A 22,923-nucleotide genomic window follows, 5' to 3' on the forward strand; every position below is an offset into this window, starting at 1 on the left:
GTCTCTATTACACTGTGGAGGCCAACATTTCTCCAACCACGTGTTCCCGTTTTGAGTATAGATCCCATAAAACAGTTTATATTGTGCGGTAGAAATGGCAGGTAATACAAAGGAAAAAACAAACAAAAATATTTTATTAAAGCATGTAATTTATATTTGAATGCTATATTCTAAAGAATTCTGGAAATATTGATTCTTGCTTTTTTCCTCCAGGGACATACTTGGAGGACGTAGAGCGTGTCCCTTGTTGGCTGGCTGCGTGTCGTCGGTCTTTACTCCGCCGGACGCTCTTGGTTGTCGCCTCGTCGGTCGGTGACCGTGTCGGAACCCTCGGACTCGGACCGGTTCGGTAACTGGGAGAATTGATGCTGTCGACCCGTGCCGACTGTTTCACGCGTTGACCCATGACCCCCCGCGCCCGGTCACATTGTCACCGAGCCGAGGACCGGAGCGCGCGACGCCCCGTCGGAGGAGTCGGAGCGGAGAACCGAGCCGGACGAAGATGCGGAAGGACGTGAGGATTTTGCTCGTGGGAGAACGTGAGTCCGCGTTTCATAACATGACCAACCACGTCCAGCACCCAAGGGTGGGGTGTGTGTGTGTTGGGGTCATGACCCCTTTCGTTTCATAACATTTTACGGAACAGCTACACAACTTCAAACTAATTATGCAATTAATAACAGAAACATGCTGTGGAAGTTCAGAGGTCAGCACCCCTCAAACTCACCTGTCATTTTTGAAAAGGGTTAAAGGTCAGATACATAATGGTGTGCAATATATGACACATAATATGACAATCATAGGAATAATAATTATTAATAACAACAACAGTAATACTAATACAACTAACAATCATAATTATAATAAATGGTGCCAATCATGAATTACTCTAATAAATTATAGTTATCATTTTTGCCATTTTAATTATTTTACATTTACATAATGCACAGCTACATATTAATAATATTGTTTATATGGTGAATTATTGTAAACAATGAAAATGTATCTTTTTGAAAATTTTGAAGGTCTGTAACAATTCAATGTACTGTACAAATGAATATAATTTAAAATCAGTGCAAACAGTAATAATGAAGATGACATCGTAGCTGGTTTGTGCAGTTTTATGACCAATTATATCCAAGTTTTCTGATTCGCTATGACTTTGCTCTAAACCCATAATATTCCTAGAGACATAAACATGTTATTTAAAATGAGAGGTTTTTATTTTTTTTTTATTTTTTTAAGAGTTTACTCTCCACAAGTCTATTTTTTAACAATTTATTTCCAGAAAACACTGGACTGTGCTGATAAATGTAATTGGCAAAATATTTGTAGTTATGTTCAATAAACCTGAATGGCGATTCAAATAATCATAATACTCTTCTGATAATCTCTGTCTACGCAGCCAAAGTGGGCAAGACGTCGCTGATCATGTCGCTGGTCAGTGAGGAGTTCCCGGACGTGGTACGGAAAAGTCTCAGCAGCTTCTGTCCTGCATGCCGCAGATGAGCTTCCACCGATGGAAGTGTAAAATCTCTCCCTCTGTTCCACCTGCCAGGTTCCGTACCGCGCTGAAGAAATCACCATTCCTGCAGACGTCACGCCGGAAAGAGTCCCCACGCACATCGTGGATTACTCAGGTACGGAATAAACAAGTCATTTACATCCACAAGTACTGCAATTACGACAATAGCATCAATGTGCTGATACATAGTAGCTTTCAGAAGATGGATAACCAGAAGATGGGAAGCAAATTCACTTTGACTTTGCTCATATGCTGGTCAACGTAGAACATTCTTGATTTGAAGTAGAGATTTTACTCCAAGAAAAGTCAAATTCCCCCCTTTAAACTCCCATCACAGTAAAATTTATTCACATGTACTAGTCTTGTCTTTTAAAATGAACATGAGCACAAAACACTGAAGGCGAACAAGAAGAACCAAGTGACTCTGAAATTTGAAAACAGAAAATCACAAGTATTAAGTGTTTAAATGAAGATACTTTTCAGAACATATTTTCACTATTCCTATGTAAATGTTTTATTAGATTTATGATTTACATTACTTTCCATGTAATGTCTTTTTTGGCATATTTTGTTACTGTAAGGTATTGGTTATATAGCCATATCAATTCATAATTATGTAAAGGCAAGAATGAATCAGCATGTGCACTAGAGATGAAACAGAGAAAGACACGCTCTGCATCCCAAACGCAATGTTGAGTAATACATCCATTAAGCAGAAATTGTATTTAGTGCAAAATAAAGAAAGTAGCCGGTAACCTAATTTAAACTGATAGAATATTTAAATGTTTTCTTCAATAAATAAGTTTGTTGGGTTTATATGGGTTTTATAATACCGAACCATTCTTGGTTCACCTTGACAGAGGCGGAACAGACAGATGAGCAGCTGGATCAAGAAATTTCCAAGGTGACCTTCTACATGCTACAACGGTTTTTGAACAATGTGACATCATTCTCAGCTTTTAACGTATGTGTGTGTGTGTGTGTCTGTGTATTCAGGCGAATGTTATATGCATTGTGTACTCAGTCAACAACAAGAAGTCCATTGAGAAGGTAAGAGTTCTTCAAACTGTTGCTTATCGCAACGCAGCATGCTCAGGGTGGGGCTTGTTCACTAGTGTAAGGTGATACTACCCCTTCTTCTGGTGTGTAATTATTTAAAATTGGAGGAGCCTGGTGATTGACAGCTCTCACGCATGTTTCTTCCTCATTATAAAGGATTTAAGCAATATGTCACATGCACAAACATGATTAAACTTTCTGCCTCTTTCTCGTCTTGTCCATTTATGTAAATCCCAAAGACTGAAAGTTCTGAAATGCAGTATTTGCAGCCTTCAAGGCATACATCTTTCTCTCTCTTTTACTCACATCCAGGTGACGAGCCATTGGATTCCACTAATTAATGAGAGAACAGACAAGGATAGCAGGTATTGTTCAGCATATTTCATTTCTGCTTATGTCCAAACGAGATTGTCTCTAGAAGCAGCTGTATGGTGCAGGGGGGAATGTGGCCTAGTGGGTAACACGCTTGCCTGTGAACCAGAAGACCCAGGTTTATACCCCACTTACTGTCATGTGATTCGCTCTGTTCTGCAAGGGTGCCTCTGATTCTGGTGGGGAACAAGTCTGACCTGGTGGAGCACAGCAGTATGGAGACCATCCTTCCCATTATGAACCAGCACACTGAGATCGAAACGTGTGTAGAGGTTCGTATACGGCTGTAGAAGCATTCCCCCATTATTAATGACGAATGTTGATATTTTTCACATTCACAATTAAACTGCTGCAAAGTTACGGATGTTAAAATGAAGCATTAACCCTTGCAATTCGTATTAATATTTAATATGACCAAATAAACAAAGACGATTAACGCAGCTGTATTATGTTCAACCCACCCACTTAACCCACAATATTCCCAACTGGGAATATTTTAGAATTTTATCGCAATTTCATATCAATGAATGAACTAGTTAAAAACATGTCTGTAACAATTCAAAGACAGCCCTAAAAGCAATAGATGATCCCTTGTTTATTTTTATTATGATGTTGTGAAAGTTCATCTGCATTCAGTATTATCACTAGACGGACTCCACCCCATTCAAGACAGTGATATATGGAGGGACACTGAATGATGCATTAAGACGTTGATGCTTTAAAGAGATAATAATAATAAAAAAAACTGTATAATGATTTTTGTTCCTGTAATGATGACTGAACTAGGGGATTTACAAGCTGTACAAATCTTGCCACCCTAAACACCAATCGGTCATCCTGAGGGAATAGTATGATAATTCCTTTACGTTCATGGACTGACGAGGATCAGTGTAACGTAATTGGCCAAAACAAACAGTGAAACTTGTGAGCAGCTTTCAGGGTAAAGGACACTGGACGGTGACGGTCAGGATTTCTAATTAAAGAGGCTGATCCCACATACTGATCCTGGGTGTTAAAGGCGACCGTCACTGCCTGGGCAATGCAGGAGAGTTTTGGGGTAACAAATGAAGCAACTCAGGCGATCCACTGTTAACACGTTCTGTTAACGCGTTCCCAAGGATGATACGTCATCAAATTCTTTGGCTGCTTGTTTATTCAACATTAGCCGCTCATCCATATGACCCTGTACTATGCTACTATACTATGGTCCCATATGCTACAATTAAATAACTTCTGCCAATGCACACTCCCAATTTACCATTCAAAAAGAGACACTGAAATAGTCTCAGTGTCAACAGTGCACATTCATATGAATTTCCAAGTGAAGTGTAAACTCAGCTAACCTTACATCATCTTACATCATCCCCATAGCAAGCGAAACCTCACACTTTGTTATCAGGGTGTCTAATTTTGCATTTAATCAAATCAGATTTCTCCTCCTTTGGTGGCTGCACATTCCAACATCCTGGGTATTAAGGGGTTAACTTACCCATAAACCTTTATGCACATAGAAACAATAAAAGTGGTGGGATGATCTAACACAATGCAGAAATACAGTAACGTCACATTCAGCTCATATTGCCTTAACACTGCTAGATTAGCCCAGTCTCTTCAGTTGAATCGGACGCTTGATACTAGCTAGTGCTTCGTTTACTAATCATCGTGTTTTTGTTTCAAGTGTTCGGCAAAGAACCTGAAGAACATCTCAGAGCTCTTCTACTATGCTCAGAAGGCCGTCCTGCACCCCACTGGGCCACTGTACTGCCCCGAACAAAAGGAGGTAATGGACGGACAGTTTTGTTTTTCTGTAAGTCAATTACAGACGTGCATGGACTCGACAGATGAAACGTTTAGGTGTCAAATGGCATCAGGGAGTCAGGAGTTACGATAAATTTCCATTAAAATTTCTTTGAAAAATAGCTATGGTATTCTAACTGGGTGGAAATTGTTGTTCCTCGGTTCAACTAACAGTGTTTAGCTAACTGCAAACAGCCAGAAAATGTAGACGGCTAAATGTTTCTAAAGATATATCTTCCAAATGGAACTTTGGAAGAAGCATCTAAGCGCAAGTTGAGTTATTCTTCTTTACATGTTGCAGATGAAGCCAGCCTGTATCAGGGCCCTCATGCGAATCTTCAAAGTGTCCGACTTGGACAATGATGGCATCCTCAACGATAATGAGCTCAACTTCTTCCAGGTGGGGATCCCTTCATCAGGTCAATCCTCGAGTTTGGACTCTCACACGCTTCATGCTAATCATATTGATATTAACCCGGTGCTAATGATTGCTACGAGTTCGGCTCGATTATTAAAGATACTGTGTGTTGTTGGCAGAGGACATGTTTCAACACCCCCTTGGCACCTCAGGCCCTGGAGGATGTGAAGAATGTGGTGAGGAAGAATATGACCGATGGAGTGTGTGACAATGGACTCACGCTAAAAGGTGACAGAGATAGCAGTGATTGCTCAACTTTACTCTTTTCCAAAGAATAAAGAATTGTTAAAAACGACGTCCTGCTCTGCAGGTTTTCTGTTCCTGCACACGTTGTTCATACAGAGGGGTCGGCATGAGACCACCTGGACAGTCCTGCGTAGGTTTGGGTATGACGATGACCTGGAGCTCCACCAGGACTACCTCTTCCCCCTGTGAGTTCAGCAAACAGAATCCAGTACACGAAATGCAATATGCAGCAGCGTAGAAACACCATGACACCCTAAGTTGCTCCAGGGGGACTGTCCCTGTAACTACTGATTGTAAGTCGCTCTGGATAAAGGCGTCTGATAAATGCTGTAAATGTCATGAGTTGTGCCTGGCCAGTCCCAGGACCCTGTTGTCAACTGTTGTGGTTCAAGAAAAGCATTTTATTTTACATTTTATGATACGTTCATATTTTATATAGTGTACGTAAGAGTATATATATCAATTGCTCCAGTTACTTTTTAAACTATAAATTCAACATATAAATTACATGTAAATTAGACGTACATGTCACATCAATGCATGAAGGTGGCCGTGTCTGCCGTGCATACAGCACTCAATCATTGTTCCTCACTTGAGACAACACAGCCACTTTACCTCGGCTTACGGATTCAACAAAATAGCATAAATGGATCTGATTGGCTGGCTATTGATCCACACTTTTGTGCCACAACCAATTCAAAGCAACAGTCTCTGTAATAATTTGAAATCATTTTAAATGATAATTTTAATAATAAAGAATTTTAATTCTTTTGCAAAATGTGCGATTTTTAGACTGCTTTTGTCCCAGAGGCAAGACATCATCTGAATGAATGTTCATTGTCTGAAATGAGATTTTAAATTTAATTTGAACTGGCTGGGGTTGTGTGCTCAGATCTGGTGTGTTGTGGGTTGTAAACCTACACATGGTACCATTATTGAGTTTTAATTTATTGTGTGGGTCGTAAGTGCACATTGTGACCACCACACTTATTTTCCAAACGGTACGCACTGGTGCCCACATAAATCCAGGTAAACATTTCTGCAGAGTTGTGAGGTGAAATGCTCAGAGCTGTTACGGATTTGAGTTAAATCACGGAGTGAGCCGTTAATCTCCCACAGTGTCTTTTGAGGAACCGTAGCGTAATCCGTCTATTCTGATCACTAATCTAATCCAGGCCGTACTGCTAACCTGAGCACAATGTTTATGCTGCGGCAGGTTAAAAATACCTCCAGACTGCACCACCGAGCTGAACCACAACGCGTACCTCTTCCTCCAGAGCGTCTTCGACAAATACGACAAGGTGACTGTCAGTGTTTTTTTCCTGTATTTGTGATGATTGAGACCAGTGGAGCAGCTAAAGCTCTTCCTAATCGTCACGTGTTCTTGGTTAACCAGCTTCTACCCCCTGCAGAATTTTGGCAAAATGAGCATTTTCGGTTTATGCAGCACTTTAAATGTTCTAAAAGCACTTTCAACACCCTCCCCTATGCCGCTGGTGCAGGATAGAGACTGTGCTTTGTCACCAGAAGAGTTGAAGGACCTGTTTGATGTCTTCCCGTACATGCCCTGGGGTCCCGACGTTAACAACACGGTCTGCACCAATGAGCAGGGCTGGATCACCTACCAGGGCTACATGTCCCAGTGGACGTAAGTTCCCCCTGTTGTCGTTGGAACATGCTAATGTAGCATTAAAATGTTTTTGTAGATTCAGTATTTCTAAGTGGAAATGTTTATTTTCGGCCAGGCTAACCACATACCTTGATGTCCAGCGCTGCCTGGAGTACCTGGGGTATCTGGGTTACTCCATCATCACTGAACAGGAGTCACAGGCAGCATCTATCACCGGTAATAACCACACAGTGCTAGCCAATTTTCGCTCATTTAAAATGTAAAAATGGCCACCATGATATTATTAGGTCTGAGATACATTGAATTATATTTGGAATAATATGTAATAAAAAAAATGAGAGCTGGTGCTTCTGCTCTGCAGCTAGTAATAATTCAGGAAGGGCCCTTGTGGGTAGACGTCGTGGCTGGGAGGCTGAACTATGAAAACCAGCCCTAATAACCTCGTCAGATAAAATTGTGCCATGTCACCCGGCATTGATTGGTAGGTAGAGGGCTGACCAGAATCTGATGATATGGCAGCAGGCCCATAATCAGAAGGTTTCCGGTTCGAATCCTGAACCACCAAGGTGCCGCTGAGGTGACACAGAGCAGAGCACCGTCCCCACACGCTGCTCCCTGGCCACCTGTCATGGCTGCCCACCAAGGGTGATTGTTAAAAGCAGAAGACACATTTCACCGTGTCACCGTGTGCTGTGCTGCAGTGTATCACTTCACTTTCTCTTTTACTTTTCACTTGTTTTGTACAAACATACAAAATATGAATTAAAGATCAGTATTTTATTGATTACATAATTGTACAGATCAAATATATCAGTTGTGTTTTTTTCTTAGCCATCCCCACATCACCCAAAATAAGACCCTTTCAGAACAGAAAGAAAAACTCCCATGGACAAATGGCTTTTTGTCACTACATTTTATGACATTCTGGCTTTCATTCTGCTGCCAGTGACGCGAGATAAGAAAGTGGACCTGCAGAAGAAACAGACCCAGCGCTGTGTCTTCCGTTGCAACATTTTTGGAGCCAGTGGCAGTGGGAAAACCGGGTTCCTGCAGTCCTTCCTGGGAAGGAACCTCATGGTTAGTACCTTACTAACAAAAGCTTGAGTAGCTGGTCTTGTTTGTAGCATTTTCCAACGTTAGATTGTCTTCACCAAGTGTGGGTCTTTTTAGCTAGTAGTGTGGAAGTTAGCAGGTTAATGAATAAATCTTTGTCTGTTAAATACTATGACTGTCAATCAAGAAAATTCCTTCATCCCTGATAACCACATTAGCTGGGTTCCAATAGAACTGGTTTTTATTGTTGCACTTCATAATAAATGTAATTGTTCTTGGTGTCGAGAGTACAGCTAAGGAGCCCAACTGATAAATCGTATCTCCCCTATTTCCTTTTTCTCCTCAGCATCAGAGAACAATTAAAGAAGAACACAAGTCCTATTATGCAATCAACACCATTTATGTCTATGGCCAAGAGAAGTATTTGCTGGTGAGCCCCTGTCTATTTGACTTGTTTTATTCAATTGATTAGTTGTGCTTAAATGTTCTCTCCCTTCAGCTTCACGAGGTCTTCTCAGATTTTGACGTCCTCTCAGACGCTGAGCTGTCCTGTGACGTTGTGTGTCTGCTTTACGATATCAGTAACCCGGGTTCATTTGAGTACTGCACAAAGGTCTTCAAGGTATGTAAACATTGTGTTTAACATTTGACGTGTATTTTTTGATTATGCATCACTAATCAGGAAATTATCCAGATGACTAACTGTAGTTTATACTTATATAAAATATATGAACCCTAACTCACAATTGCACAGTTTAGTGATCTATAATTGGCACGTGATTAATGGAACTTTGTATACAAAACCTGTAAATGTTATATTGCCCTCTTGTGGTCTCCAATGGGAAATATTCCATTCAATATAAAGATTTTAATAATACATCAATATTTTTTTTTGTCTTCCATTGTCAGCAATACTTCATGGACAGCAAGATTCCCTGCCTGATGATTGCGGCCAAGTCGGACCTGCCTGAGGCGAGGCAGCAGTACGCCGCAAGCCCGATGGAGTTCTGCAGGCAACACCGCATACCGCCGCCCCAGGCCTTCACCTGCAACACCGCGGCCACACCCAGCAAGGACATATTCGTCAAGCTTGCCACCATGGCCGTTTATCCGTGAGTTTTATGAAGTGTTTCAGTTATTTGCTTTAATGCGAATTTGGAAGGTCACAAAATCAGAATCGTGTTTATTTGGTCAAGTATGTGAGCGAACAACACTGTACAATGTAGGTTAAATATTATATGCAGAAAATACAAAGATTACAGAAGTAATACCACAAGTGTACTTAAAGTGCAGTTTTAATATTGTTTGTGAGGGTGATGGCGAGGTCTTGAAATGACCATTTGATCAGTGAGTTGCGTCTGTGGGCACCAGAAACACCCAGGCTATGCTAGCTTTGCTTAGTTCCTTTTTTCCTGTAGTTTGTCCTTTTTTAATGATGTGAGAATATTATTCTAATTGTACCTGCCTGAAAACTGTTTGTTTTAACCAAAAGAAATAATCTTTTCACCTGGCAAGAAAATTTGAGGGTACATCATAATGTTCTGAAAAGTCGTGTGGTTGTGGTTGTTGCACAGAAATCCTGAGGGCAGTCCATGAAGTCGAGCGACCCACTGGATCGTCACTGTCTGTGTTTTCGGGATGCTTTTTCGGTTCCTCCCTGGTCGGCCCTTTGAACCGCTCTTTTCTGTGTGTGTGTGTTTATCTCCTCAGCCACGCCCGTCTGCGCTGCATGTGCTCCTGTAACAGGTGCACCTTCTGTCTCTGTCAGAACCTCCTGAACTCCGAGCTGCTGCAGACTGTTAAATCCAAACTCTACACCGTCGTGTTCAGCAGGTTTTCCGCTCTTTTCTGAACACTTCCCTCTCCGCCGTTCATTTCATTTTCTGTTACCGGCTACACAAGACTTTTTTGAAACACAGTGAATGAAATTCTGGTCCCACTAAAGAATCCCTGAGAAATTTTAAGGTCTTAACGTTGATCCTTTTTTTACATGAACTTTTTTCAGCTACTGCTTCGTATCATTGCATCATTATCATCCTTTTCCTGTTCCCTTTCCTTTGTTTTCTTTTGTAATAAATACCTGTGAGAATGGGGTGTGCAATATGGGTGTGTGTTTACAGCTGTCTGTAACAGTTTATGGTGCTGATGTTTGACCTTCTTAGTCCATCCAAGCTCGAAAGCAGGTGGAGGAGAATTTTGCATGCTGGGTATTGTAGTGTAGGGCAGTATTTTAAAATGCAATTTGCTTCTCCTGCTGTATTTTCTCTGTTGAGTATTGCCTCTCTAGTCTATACATTGCCCCCTAGTGGCGCCAGTCAGTATGTGACATACTGAAGTGCAACTCACTAGACAACTCAGTTTTTAAAAAATTTACACGGAGGCAAAGTAAGAAGGCAGAACCATAGCAGTTTGCCAGCATGAAGTCCTGAAAATGAGAATCAATGGATAAAAGGAGCCATTGTGCACTATATGTTTTTACATGGAAATACAGATCTTCAGCTCAAAATATAGGACATTTGGCAACTGTATGTGAGGGGGGTGTCTAGTGACAGTCATCGGTCAGAAATTGGTCTTTAAGACTTCATTGTCACTAATCATCTCGGCTGTTCATTTCTCATTCATCACAATTTTCCAATGCCGGATGATATGCATGAACATGAAGGTAATAACTTTTTTTCCTTCACTTCTCTGTCCAGACACATGAGCCAGGCGGACGTGAAGAGCTCTGCCTTCTGGTTGCGGGCGAGCATGGGGGCCACTTTGTTTGCAGTTCTGGGCTTCGCAATGTACCGAGTCGTGATCAGACCTCGGTGATCCACACCACAGTGTACCTGTCAGCCCTCAACAAACACAGAAAGCTCTCATTTTTTTGTATGTCTACATGTACATTAATGTTCAGTCTGTGTTTAAATTATACTATTTATTTGCATTATTTAATTTTTATAGATTAATAAACTCAGCTCTTGCACGTATTATCTTATATTTGCTGCTTGTTGTTAGAAAGATGCAATATTGGCTCATATGGAGGCTGGGTGGACGTCTGTGAATAATGTACATAGATAAGAGTTCTATAATTATATATAAACGACCTCGTTTTGAAATGAGGTAATGAGTTATGCAATGCATGTATTAATAAATATAATGCAAAAGGCCTAAACATTGTTCTCTTCTTGTCTATAGAACCTGGTTAAAACGTGAAATACGATCCCGTCCGTAAGAAACAGTTCTGCTGGATCATGAAGTGTGTAGAGGCCAGTGTCCTCTCACCACCGAGGATAACTGGATAATTTTCTAAATTTTCTAAACAATGGGATCTTTATCATGGAGAGATTAAAAATGTCACTGCTATCTGGGGCCAGTCATCTTTCTCACACACAGTTTTAAACATTCAGCATAAACTTCGGTGCATCATCATAGAAGGTATCAGCATATGTTGCCATACTGGTGTAATTTTTGTCCCACCCTGCTTGCCACCAAGGATAATGGGAGTTGTTGAGCCTTCAACATCATGCTGGTTAACCATCCTCGTATTTCTGACATAATGTCTGCATACATTTTTGGATTCATTTAATCAGGATTCATTTAATAGAACAATACATTACCTGCTTAATAATATTAGGATTCAAAGTCCACTTGTCACATGTTGTACTTGATTTTTGGATGAACTTCCAACCACTGCATGTTATGTCCTATACATTTATTTATATGTTAGCCTTGGTATTTACATTCTGCTTTATTTTAGCAAATTGTAATTGTCATTTTTCCCTTTTTGAGATCATAATTTGCAATAAAATTGTGCTGCTATAATCATTTGTTTTTTTATTCCACTTAATAGAAATGTGCTTACATTGCAGTGTGCTAGTGATTTGAAAAAAAAATGCATAAAATCTGGCTTTTTCCATTGAAGACTTTTCTACTTAATATACTATATAAATTCAAAATAATTTTATATATAGCCATAGATACAAGTTGTAGCCTGAAATTCACACCCCTCTGGTTATTGTCTATCAATTTTGTGAAAAACATTGCAATAATGCATGCTAGTCAGTATAAGAAGAAAGATGCAGTGGATTTACAGATGTGTACTGTTGACACTAGAGGGCGCCAGACATGCACTTTTAACAAAATGAAAAAAAAAAAAAAGACAAATTTTGTCAAATGTATTCATAAGATCTAATTTGTATAAATATTTCAGCAAAATGCGGATATTTTCCTGCAGGGACATAAGTTACATGTTTATCATGTTTGTCCACAGTTAAACAGCTTGGCTTGATACGGCTTGATAAAACCAGATGCGGTTATCATGTGAGGCTCCCATTCAGGCCCTGCTCCTCGTGTTTGGGGGCCTTTTATGGATCATGCTGGCATATACAATTGCTTTTTTTCCACTCTAAATGCATTTTTGCGAGACTAATCTTCAATGTGACCCATGAGCTGCTCTGTGCTTACAAAGAGTTTAAATCTTCTCTCTGGTTCACTGGCTAGGTTTAACATGCAAAATGCAAAAAAAAGGTTAATTTGCAAAATAATACAACATTGCAATGCTGTGCACACAAACTCTTTCATGTATAAAATTATTTAATGTAATTTATATTTACATATCAAGTCTACAAAATTAAGTCAGCATCCATATGTTCTGTCCAGTAGCCCTTTTGCACATACAGAGTCTCATTTCGTCCCCAACAGTCCAAGTACAGGAATGCAGCTTTCATGACCTCACACAACAGCATTAATACATGTGAAATCTACTCTATGTTAAAACTATCATTTTTATTTCGGTTATTACACTAGTTTGGTTTACAAATTTATCAACGCAAAGGCAACATAGCTGTTCATGAGGTCAAAGCAATATGCTGGAGACAGACCTCGGACAGATATGAGCGTTTGAGGTATGCATGTGTTATTCTTACTTAGATTATTACAAAAATAGCATTTAAATAACTTTCCTGTAGTTATGCTATGAATACAGACCAGTACAGTACCAGCACTTAAAGCTACTTAAAGCTTCACGTCACCAAACAAGATTAACACACGCACACACACACACACACAGGTCAATTAAATGTTTTCTGTGCATAATGTCAGAATTCAAGTTAGACAATGTGAGGACGGAGCTTCATCACAAAAAGGCAAAATACCGCCAGTCCTGTTTATCTCAATTCTATTCTAGTGAGAGGCGCTCGGCTAGGGGTGGCTGACCAACAATCTGATTTGAGATTTTGCCACAGTAATGACAACCAAACCACAAATAGCTATGCACATCCTTATCCTCAATACAACTGCAAATTACAAGCAGCATAGCAGCACGATCATTTTACATTTCAGTGTTTAAAAAAGAGGGATCACAATTGTGGACCAAATTGACAAAAAGCTCACAATATGATCATAATAATAATAAAGTTTGGCCATATACAGTGAAACATGTACAAATGGATTAGCATAATATAACATGAAACGTTTCATGATATGTTGAAATTCTGAGGATTTCATCTTCTAAGGTACAAACTGATCATGTCATCTTGTTATAACCATACATTATTTCAATAAGTGGAATTAATCTGCTCTAAATAAACAAATGAGCTTGCAAAGGCTTATTGGTATTCAGTGCCATATACGGAAGCAACACTAGATAGAGCTGTCTGGTAAGAAGGTAGCATAAAGTCCTGATGATTCCTTGGTGTGAACAAAACATACGATTAAAAGTAATGATTGGAATACACACCATTGTTCTAACGTAATGTGTTTATACACAATAACAACAACGTGAAAATAATCAGTTATAATGTAAAATATGTATTTTAGGTGATCTGTTCATCTTTTTATCTGAACTATTGAATTGGTGAATAATGTGAATAATCCTCTACAAAAATAAAATGGAGTGTGGCAACATCTACTGTGCTTTGTGTTTATAAAGGAAACCAGAAGAATCTTTCCAGTGACCTTTACTCATGTTTATCGAATAAATTAACTTTCACCTTCATTTAATTGTTTCACGTAGAAACCTACGTGACCTGGGATGGCATAGTGTCATACCGAGGTCAATGTGGTGTAATGTCTGGGACAAAATGCTACATAGACATCGTTGTCATTGACAGGTTCATCATTGCAGGACTCGGCTTGTCCGGCTCGACTCCGGGATGATTGCTACTGCTGTAGCGGCATGTCCTCGCCCTTGACCGACACTGGGTTCCGTGTTCACACACTCAGGCACACCCTTCTCTTCATGGAGGGGGAGGTAGCTTGACATCAAGCAGGCTGTAGGCAAAAATGTTCCAGAAAAGCGCGCACATGATGAAGAGGGTGTAGACGCTAAAGAAGATCCAGAAGAGCGTCTGCTCCTGCAAGCGCTGCTCGAAGTTCTGAAGCACCACCACCCCCAGGGTGAGGCCCACCGCCACGCCGCCGAGGTGGGCCACGAAGCTGGGGTTGGGGCAGGGGGGGAAGGCTGGAGGGTAGAAGCGCAGCCACACGGCACGTCCAAACTCGACACTCACTGGAGGCATGGAGAGAGAAGGCATCAGGAATCAAGACATCAGGAATTTCTGCCACCATGTGTCACGCCTCTTTTAAAAAACCCCAACTGTTTACAGATAAACAACATGAATGCAATGTCTGTTTTTGCTGAATTCCAGCTGACAAATGGCCAATCTTCTGACACTGTAAGAATTGACCAAAAAAAGTTTATTCATTTGGAACAGAAATGAACAGAGGGCGCATAAAAAACTAAATGCATCTCAAAAAATTTGAAAGGTGAGAATTTTGTGCTGCTATATTCATGTTTTGTGTTTTTCCAATAATACCAACCATCAATCAAAAATAGACATTTATGTAATCAGTACTTGTTTGGGATGGATAGTCCTAGAATTAAATTATGAAAACCAAATGACCTATCACACTACATTCGATTTTTAGATGCTCATTAATAACAATAATAATAACACTTAAAAACAAAATAGTTCAGATTGTTTGACTCACTGCAGACAAGCGCCATGGCCATGCGGAAGAGTTTAAACTGGCACTTCATCCCTGACCAGTTCTGTGAGCAGACAGAGGGGAAGATGGAGACAGAGGAAAAATGAGCTGTGCTCTGCAGGGCGATGATGCTGATGATGTGACTCTAAACCTGCACATGACCAGACTTTACTTCCTATATATGTTCTCAGGGCTCTCTAACTGGCTCACAGGGGATTGTGGGAGTGTGCTGGGTTCGCATGCTGGTGCCCGGGCACAGAGCTGGGCGAGAGCCAGGCTGCTGATGGCGGAGGAGGGGGGAAGACGGATTATCTGACTGCCAGCATGGCTGCAAAACGCTGCGTCACGAGCATCTGGATTAAAAGAATTTGTTCATTTTAATCCCTGAATGGCATAGTTCATGTTAACAAGTTTAATTTTCACACTAAAACTTGGAAGTATATCTATACATATATTTAATATGTGTATAATGTTGATAAATGTCATATCATGGAAACTTCTAGATCAAACCAAACGATGGCGCTACAGACAACCCTCGGCAGCAATGATGTCACGGGAAGTACATGGTTACCATGACAACGTTGGCCAGATGTGCAGAGACCAGAGCGTAGACACCTCCAGATGATCCAACCACCGGAGCCACCATGTCTGTCACAGAAACTGCCAAGGATCCTGGGTAAAGAGGAAACATCATAAATGCTACTTTTACTTCTACACCAAAACATATTTCATGTGAAAACACATAAGAAATAGCAACTGGTATATTTTTTACACTTAATGTTAGTGCTTACAATTGGCTGTTGTCAATTGTTATTAAAACACTTAAAGTACAATTTTGGTGTAAAGGAATCAAAAATTGGAATATTTTTATGTTGCTGGGATTTTGATTGCATATTAAATTAAAGAGCGGGGTTGAGCGCAGGTCAGATCCTGTGTCTGCCTTGCATGTTAACCTCATCTAAAAGTCACCTTTCAAAGCCATCTTCATTATGTGTTAATAACTGAAATGGTGCAAATAAATTGACAAATCCCTGCTGCCAGTGTAAATGGAGCTGCCTGAAAATAAATATGCAGTGTTTCAACATGGTTTATAGATTGTATACACCACCCCAACCTTTGCAGTTCATCAAAAGACCAACATCATCAAAAGACCAAAACTCCTTTGCAGTTCATCAAAAGACCAACATCAACATTTGACAAGCTACCCGCGTGGAAACAGCTGTGCTGAGGGACCCCGACAGGGAGCCCACCGAGCGCTCATCAGGACGAGACGCCCCACCAGGGATGTCCACTCCCCCGCTGCTCTCTTGGCACACATGGAGAGAAGCATGGAGCAGCTGGAGGGACATTATGTTTACACTCATCACTGTGTGTGTGTCTGTGTGAGGAGATATTTTGCTTAGATCACATAGATATGTGGTGCAATGATAACCTCTCAACCTGTGTGTAGAGACACCAGATTTAAATAAACCTCTTCACATATAATGTCCGACAGACATGACACATTCACACACCTCTTCAAAAGCAGGTCGAAATGTTCACATCTCACAGTGGAATAGTGAGATGGTACCACAGTTGAACTCTTCAAACTTTCCTCTATTTGAATTATTATTTTTTTCTTCCCAGCCCATCAGAACTAATGGTGCATACAGCTGCTATCAGAAATATTGTAATAATTAGTTCCGAGCACATCAATCTCATCTAGGCTGTCCTAGATAGACACAAAAGCCACTGTTGCACTCAACATGTACCCAGGTATTTACCATAGCCACTCAGTGCCAGCTACCCGAGTCAGACAGTCGATGTTCATTTTAAGTCATGCTTGCAAAATGCACGAATGCAATTATTGTATACACAATTTAATTGTGCAAAATTAATCATGCACATTCTCTCTCCTATCCGTGGGGGTCTCTTTATTTTTCATAATCCATTAGCCACAAAAAGTGTCTTTTTTTACTATTAAAATAAGTACTCCATCATTTCAACAAATGGAACCAAATTGCAATAAATCGTAATTACATTTATATGAAGTAGGAACTTGTGACATGCACTTGAATGCCTGAGTCGAATTTGAGAACTGAAATCTATTTTTGGTCGGATGAAGCCAGGTTGACTATTTCCTCTAGCCTTTGGGTCGATGTCATTTCCATGTACCAAAAATCTAGAAAATGTGCTATCAATTTATATTTTCATTTCTCAAAGGTTGAACAATATTACATGCCATTTAACTTTAACCACTGCCTGATCGTGAACATTTACATTTAAGGCATTTGGCAGACGCCCTTTTCCAGAGCGACTTACAACGTGCTTTCATGTTACCATCGGTGAAGTGATCAGTTCTGGTTCACTAGGACCCCCAACTATGAATACTTTTTTTTTCTTCACTCTGTTGTAGTTTTTATGCATAAGTAAAACAATAAGAAGGTTACAATTTAATCTAAATATTCTTTAAAGAGGAAGGTCTTGAGCTGCCGTTCGAAAATATTCAGTGAGTGAGCTGTTCTGACCTCGAGGGGAAGTTCATTCCACCACCGAGGGGCCAAGACTGAGAAGAGTCTAGATGAGTGTCTTCCTTTTACCTTCAGAGATGGAGGGACCAGGCGAGCCGTACTGGAGGCTCAGAGTATACGAGGTGCAGTGTGAGGTGTAATAAGGGCTGTGAGGTAGGATGGTGCTACTCCATGTCTGGCTTTGTAGGCCAGCATCAGTATTTTGAATCTGATGCGTGCAGCTACTGGGAGCCAGTGGAAATAAAATGTTGATCAACAGTTACTGCATCAATATTTAATGTCTTATATTATTATGTCTTAATATTTAATGGATCATTTTTCTTCAGTCTTCACAGTGGCACCTCCATCTTACGGCTGTTACGGGGATGAATGTTGAACATTGTGGTTGTTTTCATCAGCACAGCATTCATCTCATTCAGGAAAGATCGCTGCTTCACTAATCGCTCTTTGGAATCTGGAGTCTGGATACATGAAGAGTTTGTGAAAGCAGGAGAGACAATAGCTGTGCCAATAACTAAGCAGAACAGACTCCAGCGATTCATTAAAAAAAATGTGAGCGCTGAAAAAATGTGAGGTTTGAGGAGCAGAGAAATTCAATCTGAGCTACTGAGTTTTAAAAAGCGAGTTCATGTGCCACCGGCCCTCCAGGTTCTTTGGTTCATGAAATGCTCCCTTGCGTGAGGAGTTAAAACAGGCCACAGAAATGTGCGTACAAGCGGAGGTCACACCCCCCTCGGTGGGTCGATTTCTAATTAACACAGCGGGAGTCCCACAAGAGAGTGAACCTGCCCCCCTCCCCTACGCTGCCCTGCTGTCTTCCTGCTGATTTATGACATGTTCTGGCCCCTTCACATACATGTGCATACACACACACACACATATCTCAGGGGACCAAAGAATCAGTGGCCTTCACTGCTGTTCCCTTCACACACAGAAACACACAACAGTCCACAGACACTATACGCATACACAGCAGGCTTTTTTTCTGTTATTTTGTCCCAATTCATGCTCTCTCAATAAAAATTTACACAGGAGCAAACAGATAGAGCCCAGAACAATTAAGCAATTATTTGACACGATTCAAATAGCTTTTGCATGATTTAGGTTGCATCTAATGATTAAATAACTGAAAAAAAATAAATTCGTACAAACATAATGCAGTAAGAAAAACATTTCTACTCCATTTGATGGACAGCAGTTGGCTGAATTGAATATATTTGAGCTTGAGAACCCATTCACTATCGTAAGTGGAAGTGAACAGACTTCGTATTCATATAGCTGCAATACAGTGCATCTGTGGTGGCGCAGTGGTAGGGCCGTGGCCTCATAACCCCCAATTCCGGCTCCAGCCAAAGTCATGCACACAGACCAAGATGGCGGCTGATTGGTGTCGTGTTAGCTCTCAATGCATTACCATCACCAGAACACTATTAAACTCAACAACAATACACATCTAGCCTTCTCACACATCTACACATCTACACATCTCAACTCATTTTGCACATCTCTGCTCTTTTTGCACATGTTTGTCCTGTTTGAAATATCCAAAATATCCTCTTACAAGCATCCTACATGATGTTGTCCTGTTTGTCCTGTTCATTGTACAGAAAAGTTGTCAGCCAATCAGACCACATCACTGTTATACTAATTCCAGCATACAGTTCACTCGTCAGATGCACAAAAACGGTTCTGAAGCAGGTGAGAACCTGGCTAGCAGGAGCCATTTCTGCTCTTCATGACTGTTTTGAGTGCTGTGACTGGCCAATGTTTAGGGAGGCTGCAACCAACGGCGACAACACCATTAACTTGAAGGAGTACACGACATCAGTCAACAGCTACATCAACAAATGCACTGATGACGTCCATCATGTACAAGAACTGCTCAAAGCTCGAGACTCAGAAAGAGGGACAAGGTGGCCCCAAGAACAGCAAGGGCCAAACTGTCTCGAGCCATTAGAGCAGCAAAACAGAGGAAAACTGTGTAGAGATAACTCACAAAAGGCTACTGGACAAGACAACATCCCTGGAAGAGTTCTTAGAGAATGTGCAGGTGTTTTTGCCAACATTTTCATGATTGTGTCTCAATGACAACCGTCCCGTTGCACTTTCACCCATCATGATGAAGTGCTTTGAGAGGCTGGTCATGAATCATAAGAAGACCCTGCTTTTCTCCACCCACGACCCACTGCAATTATCTATTGTCCCCTCCACGGACGATGCCATCGCCACCAAGAACAATAAGTCAGCATACAGAGAGGAGGTGCAACAACTGACGGACTGATGTAAGGTCAACAATCTCTTTCTGAACGTGGACCAAAGAAAACAGATGATTGTTGACTTCAGAAGGGAATGGAGGGACCACTCTCAACTGAACATTGATGGAGATTGTGTGCATATAGTTCCTTGGTGTTCATCTAGAGTAGAATCTCTCCTGGACTCCCAACACCAGCTAAACAGCAAAGAAAGCCCAGCAGCATCTCTACTTCCTGTGGATCTTCCATCCTCACCACCTTCTACAGAGGGAAGGATCGGACCGCAAAACCCTACAGCGAATTGTGAGGTGAGCCGAGGAGATCATCACAGTCTCACTTCCCTCCATAACGGACATTTACCACACATGCAGTATCAGGAAATCCACCAGCATTGTGAAGGACTCTACACACCTCTCACATGCACTCTTCACCTGCCTACCATCTGGAAAAAGGTACCGAAGCATTCGGGCCCTCACTGCCAGACTCTGCAACAGCTTCTTTCCACAGGCCATCAGACACTTGAACACTCAGGGACTTTCCACTCTGGACTGACAAACTTTTGTTTAGAACATATCTCCATTACATTTCTGTTTCAGCAGCATTTGCACATTGTTACTCTGAACCCTCATGACTTGTTTCACTGTTTTTTCTGTATTGTTATTCTGTTATTCTTGCACTGCTTATCTTGCACTGCCTGTGTCCCCTGTTTGCACTTTATGTAGCCAGTTTGTCTGTCGCACACATGCACTTTATGTCAGTATGTAACTTAGTTTAAATGTCACATGTAGCACCGGGTTCCGGAGAATGTACTGTCTAACACGTATATAGATGAAATGATAATAAAGCTAAACTTGAACTTGTGATGGCTGCCCACTTCTCACTAGGGTGAGGACACATTTCGTTGTGTCACTGTGTGCTGTGCTACAATGTTTCACAATGGCAAGCATTTCACTTTCTTTGTGTCATGATCAAAGAGCAGCACCCTTCAGACAAAGTGGTAAAATGAGTGTTGTACATGCCCTGTTGTATCGGTCCTTGAAAAATTTAAATAATGCACTGAAATGACAGTTCTGGTCCATACTGAGTAAACAAGAAATTGCTGAGCTCTCATATTCATCTTCCTCCATCATGTCTCCTATCTTTTTATCCTGTTCTCTTTTTATAGAGCAGAGAAAAATCACAAGGAAACCTGTGTTCTCCAGGGAAAAACTAATTATAGACATGATAAATTGTCTGCGCCATACCCAGCATTCACTTCAACGTCAGCCACTCACCTGCCAGGACCCCACACCCATAAACCAGGCCTATCCGAAGGGCTCCGTGCACCATCTCCAAAGGCACTCCGACCAGCAGCTGCATTGCAATGTTTAATCCGAGGTGCTCGATCCTGAAATCAGAGGTGGGGGGGTTCAGGAATGGTGCTATACCAGTTGCGCGCAGGCATGCATTCAAACATAGATTAAATGTGTTTAGTATAAAACTAATTAATCACAAAATTTACAATAAATTAATTAATGAATATGTTATTTAAAACTATTAGAGAACTTCCTTCATGTTGTTTTGAGGTATGAAAGAAGCATCAGTCAATAAAATTTCCATGTAAAGCTGCATTTATGCAAATTGCACAGCCAGCCAATCAGTCAGGTTTACTAAGGAATCGGGAAAGTGATTTTATAGTAGTGAGTATGTCACAATAACTGGTTGCCACCAAGTGCTCTCTACACAGTGGACACGCCTACCACCAAAGGTTGATGCGATCTGTACATTTGAGCATACAATAAACAAAATGCAGCTGGGTTAACCGCATTAATTTATTTCAACATGATATATTTTCATGTTGATATTTATTTATGATGCTTCAACAAATTCACCACCCACACTTTACTTTATTTGTGTTTTTAAAATATTTATACATATTCAGTACTCAGTCACCACTTTTCCGGAGTATTTTATTAATACATATTTCAGGTGTCATGATCCGGTCTGTAAGGGTTTACTCCGGGTCCTGGATCTCGACTGGAGTTTCCTGTCGGTCCTGTGTAATGTTTCCTGATTGTGTTCACCTGTGTCTGATCATATAAAGCTGCCCTGTTTGTGTCTGTTCACCGTCGGGTCATTGTTACATGTTACATGTTCAACTGTTTCGTGATGTCGTGCAAATGCGTCTTTCTTCCTCACCATCTTTTGTCATCATTTCAGATCACCTGCCTCGCCATGCCAAACGGCCGTGACATCAGGACTGAACGATATACAGGGAGTGCAGAATTATTAGGCAAGTTGTATTTTTGAGGAATAATTTTATTATTGAACAACAACCATGTTCTCAATGAACCCAAAAAACTCATTAATATCAAAGCTGAATGTTTTTGGAAGTAGTTTTTAGTTTGTTTTTATTTTTTAGCTATTTTAGGGGGATATCTGTGTGTTCAGGTGACTATTACTGTGCATAATTATTAGGCAACTTAACAAAAAACAAATATATACCCATTTCAATTATTTATTTTTACCAGTGAAACCAATATAACATCTCCACATTCACAAATATACATTTCTGACATTGGAAAACAAAACAAAAACAAATCAGCAACCAATATAGCCACCTTTCTTTGCAAGGACACTCAAAAGCCTGCCATCCATGGATTCTGTCAGTGTTTTGATCTGTTCACCATCAACATTGCGTGCAGCAGCAACCACAGCCTCCCAGACACTGTTCAGAGAGGTGTACTGTTTTCCCTCCTTGTAAATCTCACATTTGATGATGGACCACAGGTTCTCAATGGGGTTCAGATCAGGTGAACAAGGAGGCCATGTCATTAGTTTTTCTTCTTTTATACCCTTCTTGCCAGCCACACTGTGGAGTACTTGGACATGTGTGATGGAGCATTATCCTGCATGAAAATCATGTTTTTCTTGAAGGATGCAGACTTCTTCCTGTACCACTGCTTGAAGAAGGTGTCTTCCAGAAACTGGCAGTAGGACTGGGAGTTGAGCTTGACTCCATCCTCAACCCGAAAAGGCCCCACAAGCTCATCTTTGATGATACCAGCCCAAACCAGTACTCCACCTCCACTTTGCTGGCATCTGAGTCG

The 22,923-nt window shown here is 40.8% G+C and overlaps 2 protein-coding genes across 5 annotated transcripts in view; one reads left to right on the top strand and one right to left on the bottom strand.

The window, feature by feature from the left end:
• Nucleotides 1-247: 247 nt before the first annotated feature.
• Nucleotides 248-11,871, top strand: rhot1b (ras homolog family member T1). 3 transcript variants are annotated; one of them, XR_003749145.1, is made up of 21 exons: nucleotides 248-539; nucleotides 1,406-1,464; nucleotides 1,559-1,640; nucleotides 2,386-2,429; nucleotides 2,522-2,575; nucleotides 2,897-2,949; nucleotides 3,120-3,228; nucleotides 4,635-4,736; nucleotides 5,055-5,153; nucleotides 5,291-5,399; nucleotides 5,482-5,602; nucleotides 6,634-6,718; nucleotides 6,920-7,065; nucleotides 7,163-7,263; nucleotides 7,994-8,124; nucleotides 8,447-8,530; nucleotides 8,600-8,722; nucleotides 9,010-9,212; nucleotides 9,811-9,933; nucleotides 10,797-10,971; nucleotides 11,281-11,871. XR_003749145.1 is itself a non-coding variant. In XM_028972609.1 (20 exons), exons 1-20 carry the CDS (start codon nucleotides 503-505, stop codon nucleotides 10,912-10,914), a joined length of 1,983 nt encoding a protein of 660 aa, XP_028828442.1. In that variant the 5' UTR covers nucleotides 248-502; the 3' UTR covers nucleotides 10,915-11,871. The 3 variants fall into 3 exon arrangements, 2 of the variants coding, with proteins under 2 accessions (XP_028828442.1, XP_028828443.1); XM_028972609.1 differs by having other exon boundaries at nucleotides 10,797-11,871; XM_028972610.1 differs by lacking the exon at nucleotides 9,811-9,933 and having other exon boundaries at nucleotides 249-539; nucleotides 10,797-11,871.
• Nucleotides 11,872-12,660: 789 nt separating this feature from the next.
• rhbdl3 (rhomboid, veinlet-like 3 (Drosophila)) overlaps nucleotides 12,661-22,923 on the bottom strand; it is a 33,149-nt gene continuing 22,886 nt past the window's right edge. For both annotated transcript variants that reach the window (XM_028974840.1, XM_028974841.1), the window contains 4 exons: nucleotides 21,109-21,221; nucleotides 15,644-15,744; nucleotides 15,076-15,136; nucleotides 12,661-14,593 (listed from right to left, as the gene is read on the bottom strand). In XM_028974840.1, the coding sequence (XP_028830673.1) occupies nucleotides 14,322-14,593; nucleotides 15,076-15,136; nucleotides 15,644-15,744; nucleotides 21,109-21,221 (547 nt within the window). In that variant the 3' untranslated portion in view covers nucleotides 12,661-14,321. The remainder of the gene's footprint in view (nucleotides 14,594-15,075; nucleotides 15,137-15,643; nucleotides 15,745-21,108; nucleotides 21,222-22,923) is intronic.

Source organism: Denticeps clupeoides, chromosome 3 (genome assembly GCF_900700375.1).
Source record: "Denticeps clupeoides chromosome 3, fDenClu1.1, whole genome shotgun sequence".
NCBI classification, from domain to species: domain Eukaryota; kingdom Metazoa; phylum Chordata; class Actinopteri; order Clupeiformes; family Denticipitidae; genus Denticeps; species Denticeps clupeoides.